This window comes from Oryctolagus cuniculus, chromosome 20 (assembly GCF_051225735.1).
Source record: "Oryctolagus cuniculus isolate XC-2025 breed Fujian yellow rabbit chromosome 20, ASM5122573v1, whole genome shotgun sequence".
Classification (NCBI taxonomy): Eukaryota; Metazoa; Chordata; class Mammalia; order Lagomorpha; family Leporidae; genus Oryctolagus; species Oryctolagus cuniculus.
Genome location: NC_142886.1, coordinates 24941749 through 24959825, shown reverse-complemented (window position 1 = coordinate 24959825; position 18077 = coordinate 24941749). Strand labels below are relative to the sequence as shown.

The following is an 18077-nucleotide window of genomic DNA, read 5'->3' as shown; positions in this document are numbered from 1 at the left end:
CAGTCTACCACTTCAAACCCACAGGGGCAAAGACAAGAATGGGGGGGGGGCGTTCCATGGGAGGAAGAAGAAATCAACCTTTGATACAGAATTAAAGTCGCCACTCACAGTCTCAGGCCGTTCTCCGGCGGGCTAGTCCCTGTAGATGGGGGTGGGGGAGGGACGGTAAGGGGATCTTGTGCCTGGCCTGTGGGACCAGGGGCCTGGGGTGCTGCGGTCACCCCACTGGTGAGGGCCAGGGGGAAGGGCGTGGCAGGAGACCATCAGTATGGGCTGCTCTGTCTCTCCAGACACAAGCATGCCCTCCTCGGGCCCTCATCCTAGTACGTCAGCGACCATGCCTGGCATGCACCTGCTCTAGAGGCGAGTGCCTGCAGCTTTGTGTAACCCAGGCCTCCAGCCTTGCTCTCCCACAGCCTTCACGTAACACACCCCCATGAGCACTTACAGCCCAGGCCCGCTCCAGGCTTAGTGTGGATCAAATCGAGGCCAGGCCTGAGGCCCTGGAGCTGTGAGTTAATGGCTGGATTGGGTTGCTCCAAAGCAGGGCACACAGGAACCCGCAGTTTGCAGGAAGCTCTGGGGGGAGGGAGTCTTGCCCGGCAGGTCAAGGTCACAGGCCACACACTGGGAAGTTGGCATGCTTCAGAAAGGTCCGGTGGGCCACAGCGCCTGTGAGATGCGCCTCCTCCCCGCGGGGCTCAGGGCCCCGACTCCCTGCAGGTATCGCACTTGGCCATGAGCGGCACTGGCACCCATGCAGCAGAACGGGCGAGGAGAGGGCAGGTCCCCGAGGGTGACACTGTAGGGATCTCGCAGAGGCTGTCTGGGCCTGCCGAGCAAGGCCGACCCCAGCAGGGGCCCAGGCCGCGGGGAGAAGGCTGTAGCTGAGGACTGGGGTGCTCAGCCCGGGCGGGTCCCGACCTGCCTCCGGCAAGCCATGGGTTATCAGCAACAGGCTTCAGGTGTGGCGTGCGCGGAATCCACCAGGAACACAGAGAGCGAGTGGGCACTGGGACAGTGAGGGCCGCAGGGATGGAGTGGAAGCAGCTCGAGGGGGGTGGGCTCTGGGGCAGCAGGAAGGCCGCTGAGGCAGGGGTGCTGGGTGAGGGCAGCCTAGGGTGGGGCGTCTCAGCGAGGTCCGACCATGGCCGCAACTGAGCTGTGCCTGGAGTCGCCGGGGGTACCAGAGCCTGCAGGCCGGGGCAGGTAGCAGAGGCCACCAAACCTGGCCCCGCGAGCACCTCCCAGCACCACAGAGTCTTGGCGCTCCAGCGCCTGGGCCGGCTGACCTAAGCCACGTCCTCAAGCTGCGGGGGACTCAGCTTCCCGGCCGGCCTGTCTTCGTCCGCGGCCGCCGCCCCCGCCTCCTCGGGCTCCTCGGCGCCGCGGGCCAGGCTGCCGGGCGCCGGCGCAGTCCCCAGCACCTTGGTGCTGTGCTCCTGGGCTCTGGCCCGCAGCGCCGCGATGCTGTGCTCCCGCAGCTCCTCCTGGGAGAGGGCCGCCTGCGGGTCGGGACCCCGCTCCCCCTGCTCCAGCTTGTCGAGCTTGGGCAGGGCCTGGCGCTCCACCTCGGGCTTCCTCCCCGACTCGGCCGCCGCCTCCAGCGACTTTTTGTGCATCCCTAGAAAGAATTGTTGGTATTCGGGTTTAGAAAAGCGCCTGGGAAAGCCATCTTGAACTGAAAAAACGGCAAAGATAGAGAGAGGCCAGAATTAAGGACGAGCAGAAAGCCTTACTTCACACCGAAGTCCCGCGCATCCCGGGCTGGGCTGGGCTGGGCTGGGCTGGGGTGGGGACAGGGAGGTGGCCGGGACGGGGTGGGGGGCGCAGACCAGCGGCTGAGGCAGGTTCATGCCAGCCCCCTGGGCATGCCCACATCTGGCCAAGGGGGAGGAGGCACACCCTGGGCCCAAAGCCACACCCCTCTGGCAGGCCCCTCCAAGGCACCATATTAGCTCCCTGGTGCCCCCGCTTGGGGTTCCAAGTCTTGCTTAGCACCTGGTGCTGTTCGCAGACATCGGGTGGCAGGTGGGGAGAGAGGGAAGGTGCCGAGATGTGGGGGAAAGGCATCCTTTGGACACAGACACGCACCCCCCACAGGCCCAGAGAATGCACTCACACACCATCCACACCGGTCCTTGGCACCCAGGAAAGAGGGGTAGGGGTAGAAGCGAGGCCCCAGGCCCACCTGCCCTGGGAGGCCTGTTTGCTGTGGCCCGGGTCCCGCTGCCCCAGCCTCCTCCTCCAGGGAGCCCGCTCGCCTCACAGCAGGGGCAGGGCCCCAAGGAGGGTGCGGGCTCTTACCCAGGAGCCACGGGGCACAGGAGTCCATGATGCCGTCCTTGGCAGACTTGAGGATGGACTCGGGCAGCGGGATGGAGTGCCGCACCATGGCCCCGTACAGCCCGTACTCCGCCATGACGCTGCTGCGGCCCCAGCACTTCTCTCGCTTCCTCCACTTGGCCCTGCGGTTCTGGAACCAGACCTGCAGGGGCAGAGGGGCAGGTCAGGGGCCCTCACCCAGGGCCTGCCCCGAGCGGTGCCCCTGGGGGTGATCCAGGCGCTGGGGGACGGGGCTGTCAGAAAGACTGGTCATGTCCAATGCGAACACCATGCGCAAAAAAAAAAAAAAAAAAAAATTAAATCAAAGCCATTCTAGGAAGACGGGCGGGGCCACCCCCTGGACAGGCGCCTCCCAGGTGGGCCGAGGCGGGTGTGGCCCTGGTTGCTATTGAGAATCGAGGCTTACACCGCCGCGTGTTCACAAGCTCTGGTCTGATCGGCGGAGGACGCGCTCCTTCCAGGGCCCACCCCGGCGGCAAGGCTCGCTCAGGGCGCCCGAGGCCGCGGACGGTCCCCCGGTCCCCTGGTCCCCTGGCTGTCCCCGGGCGGGCTGGCGGGAAGCCCCGCAGCATGGCCCAGGCCGCCTCCCTGCTCTGCCGCGCCTCAGCCGCCCGCGGCTCCGGGCCTCAGCGAGTGCGGGGAGCAGGTAGGCGGGCGCCCACGCCGAGCACCAGGGGCCGGCTAGGGAACTCAGGGGTGCCCTGGAGGGGTACCGGCCCACCCCAGCCCGGTTCGGGGAGAAGATTCCAGAATCCCTGCCCTGTTTGGGGAGGGAGGGCTCCACAGCGGCTTTCCAGAGACTTCCAGGAGCTTCCCTCTCGTTGTCCCTACAGGGGGTGCGAGACCCCAGACCCCATCCCGGGAGAAATCGGCGGGGGCGCGGGGCCCTGTCCGCGCTGGGGGCCCCGGGGCTCCGGCACAGGGGCCGACGCCGCCCCGCCCCCGCCCCGGCGGCCGAGGGATCCGCTTTTGATGAAAAATTGCTCCGGCTCTATTCAGCAGGCGGCAAAAGAAGACTCACCCCCAGGGGCAGCCCCGGGCTGATTGAAAAATAAGTTAATTTCAGTTTGAATCGATGGGCCTCAGGCACTGAAATATCACGGGAAATTAAAGCGGCGGCCCTCGCGGGAGCCGCGGCATTGACCCGCACTAATTAATGCTGGGGAGGCCGCTCCCCCTCCCCGGGGGACCCCCGAACACTTCTCATTTAACTAATTAGACGGGGAAAATTGGGTGTTAATTTGTGGAGATTTCCCCTCCCCCACCGCCTCCCCCGCAGCAGCTCCCAGTCGGCCCCGCCCCGGCCGGGGGCGCGGGAATGAATGCGGGGCCCGCCGGCAGATGGCTGCCCCGGTCACTCCGCAATCTTCTCCGGCTTGATTGCTTGATTAGGTCGTTAGCACATTAAAAAAAAAAATTGCTTGCCGTCTGGCGCTGGCGTGATGAGTGGGACGCGCGGCAGCGCCTGGGTAATTTATCTTTTTATACGGCAAAGAATTTGATTTCAATCTGCAGATATATGGGGCGCCTTTGACACCTGTTTAACACCGCACCGCTGACAGCTTAACCCTTCGCTGCCTCCGCCGCCGGCGGGAGCCGGGGCTGGGCCGGGCGGGGCCTCAGGAGTGCGTGAGCCTGCCTCTCCCGCCGCCACCGCCGCCAGGTGGCGCAGTGGGCGGCGGGCGGCCGCGAGCTGCAGCAAAGCGAGGCCTGCCGCAGCCGGCAGGGGGCGCTCTGGAGGCGCCCAAATGGCCCGCGAGTCCGAGGAGCTCAGTCCCCGCGCCCGCACGCATTAAGTCGGCCCAAACGTATGGAACCCGGCCTTTCTTCATGTAAATAAGCCCGGATCCTCTAAAAATGGGAGCGACACGGTTTCAGGCGCCGTGGGCCCCGCTACACCCACGATCGCGGTGCCGCCCGCAACTTTGCCCTCATCGGGTTCAACGGCACCTGCAGGTCCTGCGCGCCCGGCTCCACGCGTCCCCGAATCTCCCCGGCTGCCTGCAGGGCTGCGGGACGTCTGCCCAGCCGGGGCCCCTCTCCAGGGCCTGCGGCCGGTCCGGCGCCTCTCGCTCGGCTGTCCTCTACGGGTACCCATTTGCAAAAGTCCAGCAGGAATAATCCACATAAACGTGTTAAGTGGCTCTGGTTCCATCCACCTCTCCTGAAGACAACAAAGATGAGGCCCAGGGGGCGATGGCGTCACGGGCACCGAGTCCGACCCCAGAGGGACAGAAAGGCCATGTTTGTGACCCTCAGAAAGCCACCACAGGGCAGTGCATGGTAGAGCAGCAGGTCTGCGACTCCTCGTCTGGGGACAGACCGGAGAGTGGGACATTTAGAGAAAATATGGGATGCATGCGCCACATTAGGTAACGCGGCCCAAGCAGCACCTCCTAATCAAAGCTGAGGAAACCGCATGGGGTCAGCTCCCCTTTTCTCCGCTAATTGAGTTTTGTTTTTGTTTTTGTTTTTGACAGGCAGAGTGGACAGTGAGAGAGAGAGACAGAGAGAAAGGTCTTCCTTTACCGTTGGTTCACCCTCCAATGGCCGCCACAGCTGGCGTGCTGCGGGACTAGAACCTGGTGTGCTGGCGCCGTAAGGCGGAGGATTAGCCTAGTGAGCCGTTGTGCTGGCCCACTAATTGAGTTTTGATGCCAAGCTTGGGAAAGAAGCTGCCTTTCCCAGCACGGTTTGGATAGAGGTCCTGGGGAAGGCACCGCGGGGCGCCCAAGCACAGGTGCCCTTGGCCGGCCCAGTGCAGGTATCTGGGCAGGTGCGTTGTCCCGGCTTCCCCAGGCTCAGGAACGAAGGAAGGGAACACAGACTCGGAACCTGGCTCCTGGGCAGGCCCTAGACTCACAGCCATTTTCCTAGGTCTCCTCAGCTGGGCAGATGAACAACTGGGCTGTGCGTGAGACTTTGCCTGCAGATCCGGTCCCCGGGGAGCGGGTGCCAGCTGGTTGCTCAAGCCGGGAGTCGTCCAGACCCTCGGTGATGGGCTCCAGGAATGTCTGGCTCTCTGCACAGACCAGATGCTGCTCTGAGTTATGGGGAAACCTGGGCGGCAGAAGCCGGCTCTCTCTAGGATGGCTGCCAAGGAAGCCGTGGTAATAATGGAGGGACATGGACATGCGACTGGAGTTAACCCTGACCGCTCGCTCTTCCTGCCCAGCGCATGCACGGAGCGTCAAGGTTTCTGAGACACTCTGAGGTCAGCCGGAGCGCGGCTGCTCCGCTTCCACCCGGCTGAGCTGCGCCAGAGAGGCAGGGGAGAAGGCTGAGTGTGCAGAACCCTGTCACCATGCGGGAGTCCCGGGTGGAATTCCTGGCTCCTGGCCTCTGTCTGGCCCACCCGTGGCTGTTGCAGCCATTGGGGAAATGAGTTCTCTCTCTCTCTGCTCCACTCTGTCATTCTGCCTTTTAAATTAATAATTTTTTTTTAAATACATGTTACATGACCTCATGGTCTCAGGCTCTTCAAATGGAAAACCAGAGCACCAGCTTTTTAGAGCTGTTTTGAGGATTAAACAAAGTGACTGCAAGTGCGTAAATTCACTGCTTGTTATACAGAAGGTGCTCAATAAATGCTGACTCTTACTGTTCCGGTGGAGGCCCAGGACATCAGTGGCTTCCCCTCCAGCATCCGCAGCGCCAGGGGCCCCAGCTACTCCCTGCACCTGTCTGCTGTATTGCGGGCCCTTGAAGTCGGCCGCAGGAGGCCGCCCAGCAGCGCCTGCAGGCCCCCTGAAGGACCCGCTCAGCTCCAGGGGCTGCAGGCGGTGGTCTTCCAGTGCCTCCCCCCACACCCCCACCCCCCAGTGGCATTGAGGCCTCCTCTTCACAGGAGGTGTTGGAAACGAAATAAAACCACTCCGGGAAAGGCCTGGCACCAGAGAGAGCTAAAGCCTGCCTGGCTGAGGCTTGACGCACAAGGACGACCTCCCCTGCGAGGCTCGGTCCTGCGGTCGCCTGCCTGGGCGATTCCTTCCCAGCGTGGGCCCCTGCGCCCACCTTGGCTCTCGGTCCTGAGACGTTCCTAATATTCCTTCAGGGCCTCGCTCGCTTGGTTTCCTGATGGCTTGGGCTGCTCCCAAACTCATCAGGCGAGCCTGCGTCAGGAGCCTGGCCGGGACCGGGACCCTGCCCGACATTTCCGGGTCACCAAGGGTCACCAAGGTTTGAGAATGAGCCTGGACTTCCCGGTACCTGTCCTCTCCGAGGTGGTGCCCAAGTGGCGAGCAGAAAGCCAGGCAGGATGGCGCTAGCTGTCGGCAGTGTGCACGCCTGGCCCCGGGCGCCTGCCAGGGCGCACTGGGTCTGGAGGGACTTCTTGCCCAAGGGATGCGCCTCTGCTGGGAGCCACTCTGGTCACCTCCCCTGCCCCTAGCCCCGCCTACTGATCTTGCCTCGTTGCATAAATGGCCACGTGGAAGTGTCTGTCAAGGTCACGCAGGTTCTTGCCACGCCTCTGGCTGGAAACTGACGAATGTGTAGGGGCCTCTGACTCTATGCCTGCTCAGCACTTCCCACACAGAATTTCAGCCCCAGCCAGGCTGGTAGGAGCTCAGGGGAGCCCGACCTGCTGCAGCCTCTGATGTCCGCTAGGGGGCAGCTCTGCCCACATTTCCGGCCACAGCAGGGAGCATCCCTAACAGGTCATTTCCTCCCACACCCCAAGCCCTGGACACCCAAACTCCACTCCCTGCCACTTCCAACACCGAAACCTCTACCCCGAGCCTCTGCCGCGGAACTCCTGCACTGACTACGCGGGCTCCCCTGCAGAGACACGAAAGTGTTTGCTCCAACAATGAAAGCAGGATTTCGGGGAGCTGGGGGCCCTGTGTGGGTATCTCCAGACTATGCCCTGGTGGTTCTAGTAAGGTCCTGGGCTGAGATGCACAGCAAAGCCTCCCCCACCGGAAATCCAACTCCCTAATACTTCGTTCTCTGCCCTTGGGACCCTGACAGCGGAGGCAGAGAATACAAACTTCCCCCTTCCACAGACGCAAGCTGCTGGGGGCGCACGGTGGGGGAGGGGCACACGCCCTGCTCATTTTGCAAAACTGTAGCTCAGCAGTGTTTGCGTTTTACAACAAGCGCAACTTTCACCTGGAAAAAAAAAAAAAGCACTGCAAGCAAATAAGCAAATACTTGGAAATGCTCCAATCTTACTGTTCTCGGAACTTGTGACCCCAAAGAAGAAACCAGGGCAGTTTGGAAGCCCATTCCTCTTCCGCCCAGGGCGGGTCTCTGGCTCGGCCAGCAGTGACTTATTCATTTTTATTCTTTTGGAGACATTGCCATTGCTGTGATTACGCCGTCGGTCCGTGTAGACGGCACTCATGTCTACCTTGTGACCTCGCGCGTGGTCCGGGGTGAGGACCGGGTGTCAATCCCAGTCGACTGCGGTCCTCTCAGGCCCTTGGTTTCTCCATCCAGAAAATGGGCATGAGGGCAACATCTGACTTAGCGCGCTTGTTGTGAGGGTTTAGCGAAAGAAGACGTGGCAAGTGCTTAGTCTCTGGGCCAGTGACGAGGATGTCACACACCCAGCAGCAGTAACACCACGGAAGTGAAGTTACCGTTTCGGAAAAACATCAGCAGTATTTTACAGGTGAGTAGTCTGAGCGTGGAGTTGGACTTGCTGACAGTGAAGCACAGGGGGACAGGCGACACCTGTGTCCCCTACCGGAGCGCCTGGCTCCAAGCCTGCCTCTGGCTCCCGACTCCAGCTTCCTGCCGATGCAGACCCTGGGAGGCGGCAGTGGTGGTTCAAGGAGTGGCGTTCCTGTCACCCACGTGGGAGACCTGGATGGAGTTCCTGGCTCCCAACTTTGGCAGCTCACAGCCTTGGCCCTCGCTGGCACTGGGGGAGTGCATGGGCTCCCTCTGTCTCCCTCTCCCTGCCTTTCAAGTGGATACACAAATATCTTACACTTTTTAAAATGTCAGAGAAATGTGTGTCTGCGTTTTCACAGCCACACTGTGGGGTCCCAGGGACATCAGACAGCAGGCCTCAGATATATCCAGGGTTAAAGTTTATTGGCCCAGCAGTGGCACGTGCCCAGCTGTCTTCCTGGACTACTGGCGTCCCTCCCCCACCCCCCCGATCCGTGTCTCATTCCACTGACGGCAGCCCAGGTGGTTGTCAGAGCCAGAACGGATCCCAGGCATCTGATCACCTGTCCATCCTAGCCTGAGAATTCCTGTCCCCACACCTGTAATAGCTCCTCTTACCTGCCCCCCCATTCCCCCCCCCAACACACGGGCTGGCCAGGGACTGGCATGGGAGGGGCACTGTGCATTTTCAGAGCCACTGTTCCCACCTAATCAACAGGATGAGGAAGGCAGCAATGTAGGCTAGAGGGCCTGGGGCCTGATTCGCCCCCTGTGTGGGGGTGGATGGGCTGGAGCCAGGCTGCCGTGGATCATGCACCAAACATAATCTGCCTCTGTGCCTCAGTTACCCCATCTGTAAGACGGGACTAATGAGCCCCAGCTCACCGGGAGCTCTACAGACTCTGCCTGGACAGGAAACCAAAGACAGGTCGGCACTGGGCTGCTCCAGGCGGAGGAGCGAAGACACGTTCTCTCTTCCAAACTCACCTAAGAGCATCTGCCCGTCTGTAACACTGTGACCAGTGATTTCTCTTTCTTTCTTTCTTTTTCCTAAAGACTAGTTTCTGGAGCTGGTGTAATGGACAAAGCTGCCACCTACAGTGCCGGTATCCCATATGGGTGCTGGTTCGAGTCCTGGCTACTCCATTTCCGATCTCCCCTCTGCTATGGCCTGGGAAAACATCTGAGGATGGACCAAGTCCTTGGACCCCTGCACCCGCATGGGAGACCCGGAAGAAGCTCCTGACTCCTGCCTGGCCCAGCCCCAGTTGTTGTGGCCATTTGGGGAGTGAATCAGCAGATGGAAGACCTTTCTCTTTATGTCTCTTCTCTCTCTCTCTCTAACCCTGCCTTTCAAATAAATTTAAAAAAATTTTTTTAAATAAATAAATAAAAGGAGGCCAATGGTCACTGGCCTGCAGGGGTCATCAAGACGGGGCACACGCCAGGCACTGCTCTGAATACTGGGCTGCTGTGGGCCATCACATCTCTAACCACTACACCACCCTGCCGCTCCTGTGTGCGTCACACGGTTAGAATACCTGGTGGCCGGTGCCGCAGCTCACTAGGCTAATCCTCCACCTAGTGGCACCGGCACATGGAGTGTCCCGGTTGGGGCGCCAGATTCTGTCCTGGTTGCCCCTCTTCCAGGCCAGCTCTCTGCTGTGGCCTGGGAGTGCAGTGGAGGATGACCCAAGTGCTTGGGCCCTGCACCCCATGGGAGACCAGGAGAAGCACCTGGCTCCTGCCTTCGGATCAGCGCAGTGCGCTGTCCACAGTGCACCAGCCGTGGCAGCCATTGGAGGGTGAACCAACGGCAAAAGGAAGACCTTTCTCTCTGTCTCTCTCTCACACTATCCATTCTGCTTATCAAAAAAAAAAAAAAAAAAAACACCTGGTGCGTGGAAGCCGTCCTGGCGCTGAAGGCTGGGACTGTTATCCATATGCACCAAGATCCTTCCCAGCCACTAATGCCCTTTGATGCATGGCTACTCCCCACCTCCCAGGCACTTTCTGGGGGCAGCGTTTAGCCACATGGGGCACCCAGGGCCTGGGAGACTCCTGCCTGGATCCTCCCACAAATCCCGGGGCCAATCCCCCCCACCCCAGGACAATGGATGTTGCTTGCTCCTCCCTGCTGGCACTGGTGGCTTCAGCCGCCACCCATAGAGGACCCAACTGAGCCCAGCACACGCCCACTGCGGCCCTTGTGGCTACGAGACCGCAGCCCAGGGCCGGCCTGTCCCCACCCCAGCCACAGCCAGCCTGTAGGACAGCCTCTGCGAGCCACAGCTGCAGCTCCTGACCACTCAGTCACACAGTGAGGACTTCCACCAGCAGGGGTGGACGGCCCCACGGCCACCTCAGGGACTGGCCCTGGCAGCAGGCACGCGCACGCGTGATTCAGAATCCACACCCGGCTTGCCCCCTGGGTGGAGGTGGGCGGGACGGAGCCAGTGGATCATGCACCAGAGTAATCTGCTTATGAATAATTGAGCTCATTGTTACTGTCCGTGTCGAAAGCCATCGCTGAAATTCCAAATAGACTTCCTGAGAGAGGAAGGTCCTCTTGGAAAAGCAGCTCCGGCCCCATTCCCGATCCCTATCCTTCCATGGGGAGCGAACGGCAGCACACACACCCTTCTTCAGCTCTTTCTCTGCCCCCCCACCCCCACCCCACACCATACCTGGAGACACAAAGGACCCTGATTGGGGAGGGGGAGGAGTGGGTGCTTGCCCTCTGCCCCAGCCTCTGCAGCAAACCCCTCTCTGGACACTGGATGACAGTGTTGGGGTGAGATCAGCTAAGGCAAGGCCAAGTCTTCAGGAAATGATCCCCTCCCCCACTCCACCTCCTGGAGGCCCTGCCTAGGAAAGCATCCGACGACCTCCCCCCAACGGAAGTGACCCAGCCACCCCAGGGAGCTGGCCACCAAGGGAGCAGGTAGGCAGCTTTCAGGCATAGAGAGGTCTCATTGCTGCCACCACCAGGAGGCCTCAGGGAGGACCCCACAGCCCAGAGCAAACTGCCCCAGAGGAGGAAGGGCAGGGCGAGGTGCACTTGCAGGCTCGCATCCCAGGCCACACCCCGGGCCAGACCCAGGAGAAGTAAAGGAGCAGGTGCTTGGGGCAGGGGCAGCACTGCCCGCAGGTAGGGAAGGAAGGCGCCCCAACTGGCTGGGGGTGATGGGGAGTAGCCGGGTGGGGGTGGGGCAGCAGCTCCTTCATGGAGCAGGGAAACAGCCTGGGGTCAGGGCTAGAACCACCTCCCCTTTCACAGCCACCCAAAGATACCTGGGACCACCTCTGGCCTTGGAGCAGCCCCTGCTCGGAACCTAGGATCTACCTGGCACCCCCCCTCTCATCACAGGCCTCTCGGGGGCTGTCCGCTGTGCCCCTCTGGAAGCTGCAGTCCACAGAAGCAGGCCAGGCCACAGCCACCAAGCCTTTGTCCACCCCCAGCCACGTCCTGGGCAAGTTCAGGCCGTAGCAGAGACAGAAGCTGGGGTCACGGGTATCAGGGGCCCTGGAGAAGCAGGTGTCCCCAAGGATGGGGATACGTGGGAGACAGGGGTCAGGCTGTTACCTGTATCCTGTCTTCCGGCAGCTCCGTTTTCATGGCCAGCATCTCCCGGGCGTACACATCTGGGTAGTGGGCCTCGTTGAACGCCTTCTCCAGCTCCTCCAGCTGGTAGGAGGTAAAGATCGTCCTGAGGGGGCAAAACCAGACCCTCAGGACTCCAGAAATGGAAAGGCCGGACTCAGAGAGAACGGGGCGCCTCCCTGAGACTCCCGGGCTGACCCAGCACGCCCAGACCAGGCTCTCCCTGTCTATCTCGGGTCTCCCTCCATCTCTCTCTCTTCCTCTCTCCCCATTTGTCTCTCTCTCTTTCCACTTTCCATCACTCAAGGCGGAAGGCCCCCGCCACCTTCCTGGAGTGGGGGTGGGCACGGTTTCTCGTTGGGAAGCTTCTCTCTGGAGCAAGTGGTAACAAGACCCTAGAGGCGGCAACGTGAGGCAGTGGGGCTCAGCTGCCACCTGGGACATCCGGCTCCCACATCAGATGCCTGGTACAAGGCTCGCTTGGCTGCCCCTTCCTGTACAGCTCCCTGCCAATGTGCCTGGAAGGCGGCAGGTGATGGCCCAAGTAGCTGGGTTCCTGCCGCCCACGTGGGAGACCTGGAAGGAGTTTGGAGATCCTGGCTTTGACCTGGTCCAACCCCAGCTGTTGCTGGCATTTGGGGAGTGAACAGGTGGATGAACGATCTCTCTGTCCTGCCTCTCTCTCTCTCTCTCTTTCTCCTCCCTCTTTGCTTCTCAAATAAATGAATACATAAATCTTAAAAAAAAAAAAAAAAAAAGGAGAAGAAAATCCTAGGAGACTGCCCAAAGCCCCCCATGCTTGTTTCAAGCACAGAGCCGAGATGCCCGCCCTGTACACAAACACCCCAGCCCCAGGCGGACCTGCTCCGTGCGGGCTCCTCTCACAGACTCTAGAGCTGATTTGTAAAATTCCAAAGTCCCAAGGTTCACCCGAAGATCAAAGACAGCTGCGGCTCTGTGCCCCTCAAACCACCCCCGCCCCTGCCCTGCTTTCCCCTGATCTGCCACCACCCAGAGCGACCAGCTGCCCAGAGCCGCTCCTTCTCCCGGCTCCAACCTTGCCACACGCAGGCTCAGACCCCTACCTGGGGGGCGGGCACCCATTCAGACAGGGAGAGACTGCGGGCACAGCCCCCGCCCCCCACAGAGCAGCTCCCATTGACCTACTTTGTGACAAAAACTGCTTTAAAGATCTTGTGAAACAAAACAAAACAAAACAAAACACGACTTTCTCTGGCGCTAGGAAGCCAGTGAATGTGCTTCCAAACACAGAAACATTTGCCACCACCAACCCCCCCCCCCCCCCGCCCATGTCAGATGTCAGGGGGCTAGCAAATCCCCCGTTCTGAGATAACCCACAAGACGCCGCTCACAGCCACAAACTCCTCTTTTCTGACCCTTCTCCTGGACCCCCACCAGGCCAGCAGGCAAGGCAGTGGATTCCACAAACTGAACTTGGGAAGCCTGGGATCTGGACCCGGCCACCGACCCGGGCTTTGGAATCCCTTGCTGCCGTGGCCTCACCCCACACAAGGGAAAGCTACAGGGCTCAGCCCCATCCGTTCCCTGTGCTGCAGGTGCCTTGGAGTACCTTGAGGCGTCACACAGGGGTATGCGCGGGAGGAAGACTGCACTCCTTAGAGAAAAGGACTGGTCTGATTCTAAACCATTTTGTCTGTCTTTGAGGGGGCGGGCTGGGGGGGGCATGTGGAATTGGCATTGACAGAGAAAGCGAATTCTTTCGAGTCTGGAAGAGCTGTTGCTCTGCATTTCTATTCTGCCACCAGCTGAAGGACCCCTGAACAGATCAGCAACATAAGCAATCAAAAAAGTGCAAGTCCTCTCCAAGGCCAGGGAAACTGAGGCACACAGGAAGTGGGACCTGGCCAGAGCCAAAGGGAAGAGTGGATTACTGGTCACTCGGAATCACTGAAGGACCTCACTTTGGGTTGGGCCCTCATTCAAAACAAGAAAAAAAAATCCTTCTGACTTCCCCTAATTCCCAGCTCTGAGCAGGTGCACACCTGACTCAGGCCCTGCATGCACCCCAGGGAGGTCCCCCTGCCCCAGGGGGAGACCCAAACCCTGCCGCGGGCTCGTGCAGAACCCAGAGCCTCGGGCTCCCATCTAGCCAGTCTGAGCTTTTCCGCACTGGGGAGAGCGGAAGCCCATCTTAAACGGGGCTGCTCCATCCCCATCCCAGCCCACACCTGCTACGCCTCATTTGTTTTCACCCCATCTCCTCCCCAGGTTCCAGGCTTTCCTACTCACAAATCCCTAAGTGAGAGAAGCTCAGGAAAGCGTTGTTTTGTTTTTTACTAATTAAAAACTGCACAGAAACCAGAAGCTATTGTTCCCTTTCCAACTACCTGCTCCCTTCATGCTCCAGAAACAGAAATCCAAGCCCTCCATCCCTACCCCAAAGCCCCCCGCAAGTTTCCCTGCTGCAGCGGGAGGGGAGAGAGGACACAGCTCGGGACCCTGAAGCGCCAGCCACACAGCTCCAAGTACCACCAGGAAGCACAGTCCCAGACCCCAGGACCTGGTGGATGAGGTCCCCCAGGTTAGCCACGCTCTGGGACCCCTTCCCCCGCCGTGCACCCAGCACAGGAGCCGGACCTCCCTGCATGGCCCCGTCCCTGCCTGGAAGCCACACCAGCCGAGATGGGAGCCCAAGAGGCGTTTTAATGAATATTTGTTGAGAGAATGGATATTAAAAAGGACCAAGAATAAGACTTTTATAAAATGTTTCCGTTTAAAATAAAACTAGATGGACTAAGAAGCAAACAGCTGTGCGGAGGTAATGAACCGAGGACCCAGAAAAGCAAGCCGAAGTTCACGCTCACCCAGGCACAGCCCCCGGGGCCGGAGAAGACAGGAAGGGACGTTTAAAAAGACGGAGTCAGCGGGAGAGTTTTGCGAGGGCGAAGGACGAGAGGGTGCGCAGAGGCTGAGAACAAACCGGGGAGACAGAGGGGTGCGCTGGGGCGCGGGGTCGGAGAGCGCCCGGGTGGGACCCTGCGGCCGCCGGCACCGGACCAGGACGCAGAGAACAGCCCCGGAGGTGAGCGCAGCTCACCCAGGAGCACAGGCAGGCAGATTTCTGCATCTCGTTCTTTTATTCCCTTAAAAACCTCCGCGTAAATTCACACAAGGTCCTGAGCGCCCCGAGGGTCTGGGGACGGACGGGGGACAGGGCGGATACTTTTCCGCTCTGTGTCTACAATCCATTGCGTTTTAACTCCGCGAAAGGCACGTTTTAGTAAACTCTCCCTTAAGTCTACACCGCAGCCAGGGCTGGGGGACCGTTCCTCCGACACCCTGCTCCCCCCATTTTACAGACGGGGAAACTGAGGCGCTCGGAAGGGGAGCGGACAGACAGCTAAGAATTAAAACAGAGCAGAGGCCAAGTGACGATGCTCCCTCAGGGCTGATTCCGCTCCAGCCTTGGGGAACGGTGGGAGCAGAACGCCGCAGGGCTGGCGAGAGGGCTGGGGAGCGGGAGCTGGGAGCCCCCCGCGCGCCGCGGGGTCTGCAGCCATCTCCGGGATGAGCCCGAGCGGGGATCCGGGGCGCCAACCCCTTTCGCACCCGAGTCTGGCCCAGCGTGGGGCCTTTCCTCTCCCGCAGCGGGAGGAGAAATCCCGCCACACTTCGCCGTCATCCGGCACCGCACGCAGGGCCCAGGGCCCGGGCAGACTGCCCCAAACAACGCCCCGGTCTCTGCGCCCTGGCGCGGCCTGGGGCCTCGGATCGAGGGTCGGTGAAAATAGGGTCCGAGCGACCCCAGAGCGAAATGGGGGACAGCAGGGCGGTGAGGGACAGGAGGGGTCCGGGAAGGCGCCGCGGGGCCCTTACCTGTGCCGCCGCTTCTTCCGTTTCTTGGTCTGGTTTAACGCCGATTTGGACATTTTCCGGTCACTGGAGGAAACATCTTCCGAATCTGAAAAGCGGACGCAGGGGCATGCGGCACCAGATGGAGTGCGCTTGGCCGCGCCCGAAGCCCGCTAGGGCCCCAGCCCCGGACGCCTCCGGGAGCCGCAGGGCCTGCGGTCTCCCCCGGAAGTCCTCCAGGACCCCCAACCACCGCGCCCATCCTTGAGCCCCGGCCGGCCCCAACCCACGCAGGCGCCGGCATCTGGAGGTTTTAAGCAGATTTCGTTGTGCGAGAAGCAAAGGCCCTGGCGCGCTTGGGGCAGGGGCGGTGGGAGAGCGAGGCAGCCTCAGGGAGTCGCGGGGCACCCCGGCCACGCTCCCGAGTCTGCGCCCTGCCCTGCGCCCGCAGCCCAGGCGTCCCGGGCGGAAAGTTGGCCCCCAGGAGCGGGGCCGCGTGGCGGAGACCCGGGCTCCAGGAAGGGCTGGGGGCTTCGCAATCACAGCCCCCTCCTCAGTGCCGGCATAATGAGTCCCCGTTCCAGGTTGGAGAGCCTGCGATGCGCCACTTTTCGTTGCCTTTCCAAATTGAAAAAAAAAAAAAATCATAACAAAACGAAACGAAAAACCGGGGGAATTGCCGAGCGCACACGAAAGCCGGTGGGCCGAGGGGGCTGGGACACAGCGCCAGCAAAGTGGCCCAGGGAGGGCGCGGCGAGGTCACTCGGGGTGCCCGAGCCCGCGAAGCGCAGGGATCCGAGCTGGTGTGGCGCCTCCGCGGGGTCGGCCGCTGCGGTGCCCGCTCGCCCGAGTTCCTGGGGTGACAGATCAACCCTCAGCTGACCAATACGTGGGGTTGGGAATGGAGGATGGACAAGGTGGGGGGAAAAAAAGACAACTTTGGACTGCTGGGCCGCCAAGCGCGGGGAACAGCCGCGGGTTCCAAGAGCTTGGGTCCTCCCGGCGGCCGGGGCCGCAGGGGAGCAGCCGGGCCGGGGACCTCCAGCCATCCCAGGGACCCTGCGCCGTGGGTACTGACACCCCGAACCCTGCTTCCAGTGGAGTCCCAACGGGGCGCTGCGGCCGAGCCGGGCTGGACGCGGGGACTGGAGAACTGAGCGGCGGCCGGGAATACTGGGGCCCGAGCACCCTCCGGGCCCCCAATGCCCCGTGCGGGCTGCGACCCCTCGGCCTGGCACTAACTTTTCCACCCGGCGGAGGCCTTGTCCGGCCGGCGAGAGCTGACGGCGCGGGGCTGCTCCCGGCTCTCGCCCGCAGTCCGGTAGCCGCGCAGCCTCGCCCTCACCTACCGGAGCTGGCCGTCTGGCTGGTGTCCAGCGGCCCCGACGCTCTGCCCAGCGGCTGCAAGTGGACGCTCTGCGGGTCGGACAGCACTTCCAGGAAGGTGGGCTGCGCGTAGAAGCCGGGGAGTCCCCCGGGCCCCAGCAGCCCCATGCCACCCACCCCCGCCGGACTCAGCACAGAGCGAGCCGCTAGCAAGTGCCCGGGGGCCAGGCCGTCTAGGGCAGCCCGCGGGTGGGAGCTGGGGGGCTCCTTGTTCAAGCCTAGGATCTCCTGGATGCCGAACCCTGTGCACCGGGCCGGGGCGCCCCCCGAGGTGCTCTTGGCCACTGCCTCGGATTTGGGCTTGCTCAGCGCTTCCCCGGCTTTGCCCGTCATCTCCCGGCTCTTTGGAGGGGCTGAGGCCGCAGGTCTTTTGCTCCCCCCACCCCCCCGCCGGGGTGCCCGCTTTGCGAAGTTGGTCCCAGGTGCCCCCTCCGGTGTCTAATGCTCTGGAGCCCCAAGGAGATTCCCTTTTTATCCAACCAGGCGGCAGCCCAAGTGGGGTCAGAGCTGAGCAGCCAATCACTGGGGCCAGGAGCGATTAGGAATTCCAAAGAGCTGGCAGCTCCCGTTGCAGGCGGCGCAGAGGGGCCGGTGCGCTGCGGGGGCCCAACACTGGGCTGATTCTGCTGGGTGCTGGTGGGCAGGGACCCCAGGGGCCCGGGAGGGACAGCAAGGCTCAGGCTGTTTCAAGAGGCAGATGCTTTGGGGCTCTGGGCAGAACCTGGTTGGGACATATCCCCTGGGGTGGCTGGACGGGTCCCTGGGGTGGGGTGGCAGGATGGTCTGAGGCCTGTGCAACCTGCAGTGTCAGAGGTCCAAACGTGGGACTCCTTTGAAAAGGTGGAGCAAGGGAGAGGACAATGCCCTGGGCCATGTGTGTGGTGGGAGAAGAGAAAGGAAGAGCCCAGGTGTGGAGACCCAGGGGAGCAGAAAGCTCAAGGCTTCTGGCCAGCACAGAGTTCAAGGCCTAGTTCAGAAGAGCGGCAACGCCAAGAGCTAAGGCAAGGAAGGGCCTGCTGCAGGGGAAAGGGTGGGATTGCTGGTGTGCAGGGAAGAGTGTGAGAGGTGAGCCGCCTGGCCTGGCCCAGTGACGGAGATCCTCTGGCCAGCTCCTGCCCGGGAGCTGCAGACCAGCACTAGTGGTGCCAGCTGAGCGCGGGGAGTGGCAGCGGGCGGGGTGCCACCCTCCCCTCAGGAGGAGAAAAGCCTGAATTCCAAAGACAGCAGAGGAGCTGCTGGGTCCTCACAGCCCTCCTGCTGGTGGGCTCAGAGGGCAGCGCGGCCA

At 61.7% G+C, this 18077-nt stretch overlaps 1 protein-coding gene across 1 annotated transcript; it reads right to left on the bottom strand.

Moving 5' to 3' along the window:
* Positions 1-1158: 1158 nt before the first annotated feature.
* On the bottom strand, positions 1159-17208 carry VSX2 (visual system homeobox 2). The gene is made up of 5 exons (XM_002719651.6): positions 16756-17208; positions 15431-15515; positions 11555-11678; positions 2308-2488; positions 1159-1624 (listed from the first exon to the last, which is right to left on the bottom strand). The coding sequence occupies exons 1-5, from the start codon at positions 17123-17125 to the stop codon at positions 1293-1295; spliced, it is 1092 nt and encodes a 363-aa protein (XP_002719697.2). The 5' UTR covers positions 17126-17208; the 3' UTR covers positions 1159-1292.
* Between the last annotated feature and the right edge of the window lie 869 nt (positions 17209-18077).